The 12,687-nt window shown below is 36.8% G+C and overlaps 2 protein-coding genes across 15 annotated transcripts in view; one reads left to right on the top strand and one right to left on the bottom strand.

The window, feature by feature from the left end:
• PHC3 (polyhomeotic homolog 3) overlaps positions 1-12,687 on the top strand; it is a 95,686-nt gene that overhangs the window by 62,285 nt on the left and 20,714 nt on the right. For all 14 annotated transcript variants that reach the window (XR_010343495.1, XR_010343496.1, XR_010343497.1 and 11 more), the window contains 3 exons: positions 1,698-1,948; positions 5,456-5,615; positions 11,215-11,329. Coding sequence is in view for 11 of the 14 variants with exons in the window: in XM_064378902.1 (XP_064234972.1) it covers positions 1,698-1,948; positions 5,456-5,615; positions 11,215-11,329 (526 nt within the window). In the remaining 3 variants the exon portion in view is untranslated. The remainder of the gene's footprint in view (positions 1-1,697; positions 1,949-5,455; positions 5,616-11,214; positions 11,330-12,687) is intronic.
• On the bottom strand, positions 3,011-3,538 carry LOC105729984 (probable ribosome biogenesis protein RLP24). Its single transcript, XM_064378523.1, has one exon. The coding sequence runs from the start codon at positions 3,536-3,538 to the stop codon at positions 3,047-3,049; it is 492 nt and encodes a 163-aa protein (XP_064234593.1). The 3' UTR covers positions 3,011-3,046.

Here is a 12,687-nt window from a genome sequence, read left to right as displayed (position 1 = left end):
ATGGAACACTGACCCTGTCTGCAGTCCAGGCGACCCTTGCCCACTGCTTTCTTCAGCACGCTTCATCCCTTCCCTTCTTTTCTCTCAAGCTTTTTATTCTCTTACTACTTTTATTTTTATTTTTATTTTTTTTTTGAGACGGAGTCTTGCTCTTGTTACCCAGGCTGGAGTGCAATGGCGCGATCTCGACTCACCGCAACCTCCGCCTCCTGGGTTCAGGCAATTCTCCTGCCTCAGCCTCCTGAGTAGCTGGGATTACAGGCACGCGCCACCGTGCCCAGCTAATTTTTTTGTATTAATAGAGACGGGGTTTCACCATGTTGACCAGGATGGTCTCGATCTCTCGACCTCGTGATCCACCCGCCTCGGCCTCCCAAAGTGCTGGGATTACAGGCTTGAGCCACCGCGCCCGGCCTATTCTCTTACTACTAATACAACTCTTTAGAGAGCACAGAAAGGGAAATTTAATTTTCTTTTAATTTTTCCAACCCTGAAAAGTAGAAAAACATTTAGTCAATAAACTTATGTAAAATATTTAAGATGAGTTTTATATTGCTGCCTTTTTTTTTTTTCTGGAGACGGAGTCTGGCTCTGTTGCCCAGGCTGGAGTGCAGTGGCATGATCTTGGCTCACTGCAACTTCTGCCTCCTGGGTTCAAGTGATTCTTCTGCCACAGCCTCCGGAGTAGCTGGGATTACAGGCACTAGTTTTTTTTTTCTTTTTTTTGGTTTACAGGTACTAATTTTTGTATTTTAGTAGATACAAGATTTCGCCATGTTGGCCAGGTGGGTCTCAAACGCCTGACCTCAGGTGTTCGCCCGCGTTGGCCTCCCAAAGTGCTGGGATTATAGATGTGAGCCACCGCGCCCAGCCTATTACTACATTTTTATTCAAAATTGTATCTCAAGAGATGTAAGAAAGTTTAACTATAGTATCAAATCTTTGTGGTTTACACTGAAATGAATTTATGTTGCTGCAGATTTCCTGGAGTTTTGATGTAAAGGCAGAAATGTAAGCTTTATTGGTAATCTGTCATAGGATTAGAGTTACAAAAAAAAAATGTGACTTTTATTGAATAGTAAACTTACATTATGGTTGTGATTTAATTACAAAATAAGCATTACTAATAGTACTTGAAGGAAGTTTAAACATTTCTGAAGTATTGGAACACAAGAGTATCTTTCCACGTTTTCCTCAGGAATGTAGTCTGAGATCCCGTCAAGCACATCTCTCTGGCTGAATTGTCAAAGTGCAATGTCGACTTTTGAATCTTCCTATAATTTACTTCATACTTATTACTCCTCTGTAATATTTGAGGGGGACTAAAGGACAGGCTGATTTTTTTTTTTTTTTTTTTTTTTTTTTTTTTTTTTTTTAGTAGAGGTGGGGTTTCACCATGTTGGCCCAGGCTGGTCTTGAACTGACCTGAGCCTCCCAAAGTGCTAGGATTACAGGTGTGAGCCATTTCGCCCGGCAGTTTGTTAAACAAAAGTTTGAATAATAAGTTCCCTCTTCAAGCAAGTTACCCTCTTCTATAAAGTGGAAATAATAGTAGCTTCTACCTTAGATCAGTTTTTGGAAGTATCAGATATTAACTATTGTTGTTATTGTTTATTCTTGAATTCTCTCTCATATTGCTTGGGCAAAATGCTAAAAAAATTTTTAAATGAACTTTTTGGGTTTTTTTTTTTTTTTAGAGCATGTGGAATTACCTGCTGTGGCATCAGTCAGTGCTTCAGTAATTAAATCTCCATCAGATCCCTCCCATGTTTCTGTTCCACCACCTCCATTGCTACTTCCAGCTGCCACCACAAGGAGTAACAGTACATCTATGCACAGTGGCATTCCCAGCATAGAGAACAAGCCTCCACAGGCTATTGTTAAACCACAGATCCTAACCCATGTTATTGAAGGTTTTGTGATTCAGGAGGGATTGGAGCCATTTCCTGTAAGTAGCAAGCATATTTCTGTGTGCATTTATAATTTATATAACATTCTTTTAAAAATTATATAGTACTGTTTTCTAATAAAAAGCTTGTAATTTTATTTCAAGAAAGTTGTTCATTTTAATCTAGCTTTTATCTCTCTACTTCCTTTATTTCCAAATGTATATCTAGAATTTTATGCTAGCTAAGTTTAGATGTATAAACTAAGGAAAAAAATGAAAAAAAATTTCAAGACATATTTTTATAATTTTTTTTTTTTTAACTTTTTGAATGGTTTTATTTTATGTGCAAATAATGAACAGATGTTGTACCCATAAATTCTACTTTCCAAAAACAGGAGCTTTTTAAAAGAAAACCACGTAACTTTTAAAAGGCATTGAGATTCCTCTGCTTCTAAATCATTGGTAGGCTAGAAAAATAAAGTTTGTTCTACTAGGAATCACAAGTTGGAACTGAGTATTCTCCAAAGTGGAAATTCTAGAGTGTAGTGTCACTCCAGGCAAAGATTATTCAGTTCTCATCCCCAACGTCCAAAACTACCTATGAGAAGGGTTAAACCAGGTCAAAACAGTCCAGCACAATTCGGCTTCATCAAACAATATCATTATGCTCTTCTGAGATGCAAATAAACCAAAACAGGAAATACTAAAATCAAAATAGTATTTGACACTGTCAAACAAATTGTTATTTCCTTGTCATATCCCCTCTTCTATAACATTAATAAAGGGAGTATTTTACTGCAAAGAATACTTTATTTTATACATCACTAACCATGAATTTTTGCCATTACTTACTATACAAAGGCTGCCCTGTGCCATTATCCAAATGGAATCAGCATTTTACATCCACAGTTCACTTCTACAGTTATAAGCAGAATTTTCATGATTTGCATAAGTACATCTGTCGGTGAAGATTTAACACTGAGATGCAATGTAACATCAGTAATATCTGGTGTTTTATAGATGGCAATGTAGAAAAGATATATTTTAATCACTTTTCGTTTAAGTGACCTTATGTAAAAAATAAACTAATAATTTAGCAGTTCCAAGTGTCCAAAGGCCATTTTCAAATGCACATAAAAGAAATGGTTACAGAGATTTTTAAGAAGCATCTTCCATATCCACATCCTTTTGCAACTGCTGTACCATTTTCTCTTCCAAATGCTTCCCTTTGCCTGCAAGAGGGGCTCGGATAAGATGGATGTTTTGCTTGACTTCTTTGATATCCTGAACTTTCCGTAGCTCTTTATTTTTCTTCAGTCCGTTCATTATAAATTTAGCTTGGCGTTTCTGTTTGATCTCTTCAACTCTCTTCATTGCATCAATAGTTTTATTCCATAGCTCTCGCTGGTATCTGATAGGTTCATTTCTACGCTTTTCAAATTCAAATGAATTATCCACTATAAGCTCTTTACCAGCTGCTTTCTGGAATGCTTTGGTCCACCTAAGTTTGCGAGGATTGCGCTTCTTTTTAAAGTTTTTATGACATTTAGATTTACAAAATCTGAACACCTTGCAATGGTTGCGTACGAACATCATCCCGTGCCCAGGGTAGATGGGCCCGGAACAGAAGTAACACTTCTCGATACGCATGTTGTACCCGCGTGGGTCCCCACTGACCAAACGCCAAGCTTCGGAGGATATTTTTATAATTTTTAGAGAAAGGTAGTTGGAAGTTTATCCAGTGAAATGAACTTTTGTATTTTTTCTTTCTTTTTTTTTTTTTTAAGACAGGATCTTGTTCTGTTGCCCAGGCTAGAGTGCAGTGGTGCGATCATGGCTCACTGTTGCCTTTACCCCGGGTCTCAATTGATTCTCCCACCTCAGCCACCTGAGTAGCTGGGACTATAGGCGTGTGCCACCATGCCCCACTAATTTTTGTATTTTTTTGTAGAGACAAGGTCTTGCTATGTTGCCCAGGCTGGTTTTGAACTCCTGGGCTCAAGTAATCCACCTGCCTCAGCCTCCCAAAGTGCTGGAATTACAAGCATGAGCTATAGTGCTCGGCCTATTTTTTCTTTTTAAGGGGACTAAAATGACAGCTGAAGTGTACTACTACTGCTGCTGCTGCTGCTACCACTGCGGCTACTTCTTTTATTTTATGTATGTATGTTTATATGTATGTGTTTATGTATGTATGTATATTTTTGAGACAGAGTCTCACTCTGTCACCCAGGCTGGAGTGCAGTGACACTACAATCCCTGCCTTGTGGGTTCAAGTGATTGTTACGCCTTAGCTACCTCAGTAGCTGGGACCTACAGGCATTACCACCACACCTGGCCAGTTTTTGTATTTTAGTACAGAAGGGGTTTCACCATGTTGGCCAGGCTGGTCTCAAACTCCTGGCCTCAAGTGATCTTCCGCCTCAGCCTCCCAGAATGCTGGGACTGCCCCTGGCCATAAAGTGTATTATTTTAGATCATCTGAAGTTACCCAATTGATGGTTTGTAATTAGCAAATATATTTTCTCATTATTCCTAAATTTCAACCTTCAATCATTTTTAAAATGCTGTAAAATGTTCAGCTCAAAATGAAGGTGCTTTATCACTGCAGGTCTTACAACTTGAGGCTAAGCTGTACATAATTTGTATGCAAATATCTGGAGATAAACATTTTTTCCTTAGAAAATAGATCAAAGATAAGCAGATATAAAAATATGAAAAATTTTTTGGAAGGCCTTTGAGTCATCTGAATTTTCAGATTCATGGGTGAAAGTCTTGCATTGTGTTAGACAGCTACCCAATCAGTTGCCTTTGTGTTCAGTTTCCTGTGTGTGTGTGTGTGTGTGTGTGTGTGTGTGTGTGTGTGTGTGTGTGTCAAACTTGGATTTCCTATAGCAATTCTCATATAGTGGATGGAGGGACAGTCTTTTTTCCCTGTCTACTCCATACTGGCTGTGTAACCTTTGTCAGGTCATTCAGACTTTCTGATGTTTATTTTGCTGATGCTTTGCTCCTAGGGTTGTTGAGAGAACTAAATATGCCTAAATTATTCTGTATAGTACCTGGCATTTCATAGCCATAGCTGTTATTATCTCTTATCACTAGTGAGAGCCATTGATTTTTGTTTTTCAGATTGTAAAAGTTAAAAAAAAAAAAAAAAAAAAAACTCCTAAATATACTGATAGTTATTGCTTTTGTTTTTCAGTGTTGGACTGAGCTACCAAAATATACATAGTGCAGGATTACTGGATGATTAGTATTAATTCTGAAGATAAGGAGTTGCTGAATTTTAAGACTTTTCCCCCAAAACTACTTGCCTAAAGTCAGACACTAGGTTTCATTTGACAGAGTCTTCGAAGCAGCTGTACTGCTGGCGACCAGAAATAAACTATTCATGTCCAGACCACCTAACCTATTCTCAAGGAATAAAGCACCTAATAAATGGATCTGATTAGTTGAACTAGTAAATTATCACAAATTGGTTTCATTTCAAGAGTTTTTTAAACCAAGTTATTTCTGAATGTCTTTTCAGAGATTGTTTCATTTTATTATTTCTTCTTTTTAAAGGTGAGTCGTTCGTCTTTGCTAATAGAACAACCTGTGAAAAAACGGCCTCTTTTGGACAATCAGGTGATAAATTCAGTGTGTGTTCAACCAGAGCTACAGAATAATACAAAACACGCAGATAATTCCTCTGACACAGAGATGGAAGACATGATGGCTGAAGGTTTGTGAGTTTCACTTAAGATACTGGTTATTTAACTTTGACTTTTACTGCTTGAAAAAGGATGTAGATTTTTATTCTGTACAGATTTTTACTGGAAGTATTCAGCTTTTATTCTCATATAATGCACCGTCTGACTAAAATAATGGGAAAGCTAATCAGACTCCGAGTGGTCACGTAACTAAAACAGCAAGATTAGTGCTGATTTGTTCAGTGTCAGTTTGACTTCTGAAGGAGTGTGGGTGGGAAAAGTTCCATCATATGTGAGAGAATGCAGTTCAGAATTTTAGTATCAAAACAATCAGTTTTCTTTCTTTTCTTAAAGCAGACTTAAGTCACAAATGAGTATTTTACTGTGTTTGCTTAAAGTTTTAGAGCTTCTGGGTTGTTTTGTTTTAGCCTTTCTGCATTCAGATGTTTGACATCAGGTGGATATTATAATTAATTATATACTCTTCATTCAAGGGGTGATGACATTTGTTCAACAAGAAAACTCCTTTTTTATAGACTTCATTCTAATAAAGAATAAAATAAGGCCAGGTGCAGTGGCTCACGCCTGTAATCCTAACACTTTGGGAGGCCAAGGCAGTCAGATTACTTGAGGTCACGAGTTTGAGACCAGCCTGACCACATGGTGAAACCCTGTGTCTACTAAAAATAAAACAAAATTAGCTGGGTACGGTGATGTGCGCCTGTAGTCCCAGCTACTTGGGAGGTTGAGGCAGGAGGATTGCTCGAACCCCATAGGTGGAGGTTGCAGTGAGCTGAGATCACACCATTGCACTCCAGCCTGGGTGACAGAGCAAGACTCCATCTCAAAAAAAAAAAAAAGAATAAAATAAATGAAGTCAAAGTGGTATACAAAAGTGACTGAAGGAAAGCAAACAAAAATAAACATGAAAGTGATATTTCATACCTTCAATTTGCTATTTATTTATTTATTTTTTCAATTTGCTGTTTAAAAGCAGCAAAGTTTTTACTGTTTTATGGGGTGAGATTCTGAATTGCCATGTTCTATGGGAACATCTTTGTGAGACAGTTCCTCTTAATTTTGATCGTAGCTCTTCAGGTGATAGAGTTCAGTTTAATGTAATAGCATTTAGAATAGTGAAGGCTCTATAGAATCAACGCTTGTGTCTAAGCAATTATCCTCAGCGTATTAGTATATTTCATTAAAATTAATGTATTCATTTTACAAATATTTATTGAGCCGATACTGTGTGCTTTTACTTTGCTAAATTAAGCAAAATAGCATGCTGGTAAGCAAACTAGATACTGTCTTTGCCCACAGTTTTTCTAACTTAAAAGGATGCCACCTCTGGCATTGTTAGCTCTTTATAAACTACTGCAACATATTAATCACCATTTTACTTGTTACTTGAACAGCAAAGAGTATACCAGTTTAAAATTTGATTTTTCCTACTTATTTGGGGTTCAGTTTGATTTGTTTTCACTTGAAAGGATGTTAACCGTGAAAAATTTCAAACATTCACTAGAAAGAACTGTATAATAAATCCTCAATCACCCAGACTAACATTATCACCCAAATTCAACATTATTTTGCCACATTAGCTTCATCATTCATTTCGTTTCCCTCCCTCTATTCCTACCTCCCCCGACACCTTCTACCCTACCTGCCTCCCTCCCCACCTCCCTCCCTTCCTCCCTGTTTTAAAGAAAATCATAGTTGCTGGTACGTGCATCAGTGTGTATCTCTCAAAATAATACACATTTACTTATATAACTGTAATGCCATATCACACATTACAAAATAATAACTCGTTGGTGTTATATAATACCTGACCCATATTCATATTTCCCTAATTTTTTTAAGTCCTTTTATAGTTATTTAGTTAAATCAGGATCCAAATAAGTATATAATGAAATATACTAATACACTGAGGATAATTGCTTAGACACAAATGTTAATTCAATACCGTAGAGCCTTCACTATTCTAAATGCTGTTACATTAAACTGAACCTATCACCTGAAGAGCCACGATCAAAATTAAGAGGATCCAAATAAGGTCTGTATTGTGCCTTTTGTTTCTGTGAATTTAATTTCATTTAATTATCAAATACTGCCTTATTTATTTATTTTATTTATTTTTTTTATTTTGAGAAGGAGTCTCCCTTTGTCTCTGAGGCTGGAGTGCAATGGCGCAATCTCAGCTCACTGCAACCTCCACCTCCTGGGTTCAAGTGATTCTCCTCCCTCAGCCTCCTGAGTAGCTGGGATTACAGGCACCCACCGCTATGCCCAGCTAATTTTTGTATTTTTAGTAGAGACAGGGTTTCACCATGTTGGCCAGGATGGTCTCGATCTCCTGACTTTGTGATCCACCTGCCTTGGCTTCCCAAAGTGCCAAGATTACAGACCTGAGCCACCACGCCTGGCCAAATACCGTGTTTTAATTACACATACTATTTTATCTGAGAACATTTCTCACTTGATACAAAAAGTAATAAAGAATTGGCTTGTATCAACAATATGTGTATAAATGAAAGTTCTAGGCTAAAAATTATTTATGGTGACCCCTGTGTACACAATAGGAAGAACATGGAAATTTGCTTAGGAAACTTTACTACATGTAGTATGATCCTCAGCTTATAATTTAATGGACATGTATATATTAGACTATTCTAGAACATGAGAGATATATGTATATATGGATATATTCTTTACATACATAAAGAAGTAAAATACAATCCCCTTTCCCTCCAGGAGCTTTTAATATAGTTTGGAACTAGGGATCTAGGGAGTCTCCACACCGAAAGGTAATGAAGGAGCTACTGGTGGTATCTTTTCACTGAATTATATAAACAGTAAGAATTTAGAACTTTAAAACTGGCTAAGATTATTCCCACTTTGGTGGGTTTCCTATAAAAATAAAGTTTGAGCTGGGCCATGGATTTAATGCATAGATATAAGATAAACAGTAACAACATTTCAGATTAGAACACTAAGAGTAAATGCACGAAGAATGTGTAAGCGCTAGGTAACTTTGAGAGAGGACAGTGAAGAGTAGAGGGCTGAATTAGAGGAGGAGTGGGAGGTATGACTGGCATAGTCAGTTTATGGAGAACCTTGGATATTAGACAAGCAAGTTAGAAGTTACCTTGTTGGGTGGATAGTTACTGAAGATTTTTAGGCAGGTGATATGAATAAAAGTGTTTTCGGAAACTTTGATGGCCATTTATAGGATGTATGTATAAGTTTTGCATGTGATTGACACCTGTAGTCATGGTGGCAAGAGGAAGGAAAGGACTGATGTTCTCAAGGTAAAGGGGTAGTTCAGCAGGATGTGATACCAGAGTAAGAAAAGGAAGATGCAGAGATAACATATTTCATAGGCGAGAAATATTTATATAAAACGTGCTAACATTTTAAATACTTCTAATTTAATTTCCCAAGGTATTTTTATAATTTTCATGTTCCTATTACTATGTACGTCAGTGTTTATAGGAAGTACTACAGTGTGAAATGGTGAGGTCACTTATTTAGTGGCTTTGGTTTTAGTAGTATATATAGTTTCAACCTTAAAACCTCATGGTAAGCATATAAAGGATAAACTGTGGGTCTGTTTAGACTGGTTCCATAATGAGAGTTTCCAACCAGTAGATGGTGATTCATCAAAGTAGCTCATTGTCTTTCTTGGTATATCATCACACTTATCATGGTTTCCATCGCATTGCGTCTCTTTGCTGCTGTCCTCATGTGATTTCAGGTCTTTGGGGGAAGCAAAAAGTCACTTCTCATGCCAGAAAATGGGGGCTCTACATTAGTTAGGAAGTAGGTGTGGCCACTCCAGTAGAGATCCAGAATAATATTTGATTAAAGAAGATAGGAGTTTAATTTTCTTTGACATAACCCCCAAAGGTCAGCAGTTGAGGGCTTCATGTGGTAGTTCCTTAGTACTGGGCACTCAAGCTCCAGGGTCTTACGTCTCTGCCTCCGTAGAATGTTGCTTTTATTTCCAAGGTGGCTAATCTTCATGATCACATTCTAACCAATGAGATGGGGGAAAGGGCACCATCTGGAATTTGTGAACATTTACATTCATATGCCATTGGTTACAAATTAGCCACACCTAGGACAGAAACTTGTTTTTAATCTGTGTGGCCATGTTCATACGGTTTTGTTACTATGGGAGAAAAACAAAGAGTGGATGCTGGAGAATTACCAGCTGTCTCTGCCATAGAATCCATTTTTATTACTAAATCAACAGTTTAAAAAATTGTTTTGGCAGTTTTAAAATTCATAAATGTGAAAGAGTGACGTGACCTTGGCAATATTACCAAATTTATTAAAAATCTGACTGAACATTAGAACAAGAACTGTTGAATCTGTTAATGTCCCTCACTTCTTTATGAAAAATAAAACTGATACTCTATTTTTGTTGGGTTAATTGTAAACCATTTCTGTTTGGTATTTCCTCTCTCTCACCAGCAGAAACATTTCCTTCTCCTTCATAACATATTCTAACCTATTATCAGGTGTTATACATTGCTATGTTAATTAACAAAACATCTTTGAAACAAAGCTTTTCGCATATCCTGTTCTGGAATAAACCTGAGAAATGGAGTCTTTCAGGACTGGAACTAATGGCTGTCAGTGGTGGTTGAGTGAGAAGTTCTGTCTCCTGTACAGGCTTTTCGAGGTCAGATCAGATTATAAGCATGACAAAATAAAAATAGTACTTCTGGGAATTATGTTGTCAGATCTCAGGAATGCGTTGGTGGATCTTCTGACTGGGCGGTGGGAAGGGGCAATTTTTAATTTACTTATTTTGAGATTGTTTCTTCCTCATTGCTAGTAAATTGATAACTTTTGCTTATGAAAGTAGTCCTGAGAGTAGTTACATATGTAGGGTAGAAGAAGGACATTCTTACTTAATAGGGAGCATCGTATTAAGCACCCTGTTTTATAATTAGATATATGCATCTTTGGAAATAATTTTATGTATGTATCTATGTATGATGAATGAGATGGGATCTTGCTATGCTGCCCACACTGGTCTCAAATTCTTTGGCTCAAACAGTTCTTCTGCCTCAGCCTCCTGATACATACATCTTTATCTATTTTATCATGTACTGCAGGTCTTTGAGAGAGCTAATTATCTTACATGCTCCTTTAAATCAGACATATCAAAATTTCACCTTTTTGAAGCCATCGCTCCAGTCAGAATTAAGGGTTCTGTGCTATGTGTCTCCACAGTGCAGTTTATCAACATTCATATCCCACACTCAGCTTTTTGAAAGTGTTCCTCCTGGAAGGTAGTGCCTGTATTATTGATCTTCATTTCTCTCCCAGTGTTTATAAAGTTTTTTTGTACATTTTAGATGGATTGTAAGCAAGATAAACCTTTTAAAATGTTATGCTTATTTATGTAGAAAGAAATTCCTTATAATTTTTATGCAGAAGCAAGAGGGAATTAGTAGCAGTGGTTGTTTTTTGAAGGCTTTTGTCAGGGTGACTGTGGATTGAAAAGTTAAAGATCCATTGGTTTGCTAGCAGTATCCAACCAAGGTACAGACTAAAAGAAAACTTGCGTAATTAAATTCTTGGAACCTTTTTTTCCTTTGTTTCCTTCTTTTTTAGAGACATTAGAAGAAATGGACAGTGAGTTGCTCAAGTGTGAATTCTGTGGAAAAATGGGATATGCTAATGAATTTTTGAGGTCAAAACGATTCTGCACGATGTCATGTGCCAAAAGGTATTTCTGTGCTCTTGAATTTCCTAAAGGACAGATAAATAACTATTGGAACAAAACCCAAAAACCCTTGAATAGCTTACCAAGGATAACTCTAGATATTTTAGTATGTATTATTATAGAAGAAACCTAGATATTGTAATGTAGAAGAATAATACAAACAGGCAGTATCTGGAGACACCTTGTACTTAGTTATTAGATTTTGCTTTGTGAAAGTTACATATTCATAACATTTAATTGTACAGTATGATCTGATATTAAAGTAGTAATCTCCTGGTGGTAAGAATATATTTAGGAGAATCCCTCCAAGGAAATGATCAGAATGTTATGCAACACTAGTCCTTAAAGTATCAAAAACAGTATGTGTTTTATCAGCCATTTTATCATTATTGAAATACCTAGATTTACTTTGTGTTGTTTTAAAATGTTTTCATTTGTTTGAATCACATCCTATTTATTTTAGGTTTCTAAGGGGACAGCCATAGTATAAATTCCCCGTACTGTTAACATGGTCAGAAAGTACTTGTCTTTTCTGAATTAGTATTTTCAATAGTCATAGTTTTGTTTTTTTTTTATACAGTCTCACTCTGTCGCCCAGGCTGGAGTGCAATAGTGCAATCTCGGCTCACTGCAACCTCCGCCATTCGGGTTCAAGAGATTCTCCTGCCTCGGCCTCCTGAGTAGCTGGGATTACAGGCACCTTGCCACCACGCCTGGCTAATTTTTCTATTTTTAGTAGAGACGGGGTTTCACCATGTTGGCCAGGCTGGTCTCGAACTCCTGACCTCAGGTGATCCGCCCGCCTCAGGGGATTAGAGGTGTGAGCCACCACGCCTGGCTGATAAATAGTATTAATAACAAAATAAATGTTTAGTCTCTTCATTAATTGTATAATTCCCAAGTTTGGTTTACATTTAAAAAGAACCCCACCCTAATTCTGATAATAAATCCTAGTAATACCGATACTTGGCACTGAAGTTGAAGTGTATGCACACTATTTTGAAATTGGTTCTCCGTTCAGAAGGGTGATTATTCTCTCAAAGGATTTAAGATCTTCAATAGGATGACTATAGCTTGTACTATATTTCAAAATAGGTAGACGAGAAGAATTGGAATGGTTCTAACATGAGGAAAAGACAATATTTAAGGTGTGGATTTCCCAAGTACACTGATTTGATCATTACAGATTGTATGACATTATCACACATACCCTAAAACTATGTACATCTATTATGCATCCATAAAAAATAACCTCATGAAAAAAAATTAATATCTTAATTTTATACATCTAGGGAATTTCTGACTTGAACATTTTATTTTGTATGGGATATTTCCAAAATATGCTAAGAGTTAAATAGTAG

Source organism: Aotus nancymaae, unplaced genomic scaffold, assembly GCF_030222135.1.
Source record: "Aotus nancymaae isolate 86718 unplaced genomic scaffold, 86718_ANA_hifiasm-v0.15.2.pri h1tg000019l, whole genome shotgun sequence".
NCBI classification, from domain to species: Eukaryota; Metazoa; Chordata; class Mammalia; order Primates; family Aotidae; genus Aotus; species Aotus nancymaae.
This window is presented reverse-complemented; position numbering and strand designations above follow the sequence as displayed.

Coding starts and splice junctions, on each gene's coding strand:
- LOC105729984 (XM_064378523.1), bottom strand. CDS start 3,538: ATGCGTATCGAGAAGTGTTACTTCTGTTCCGGGCCCATCTACCCTGGG.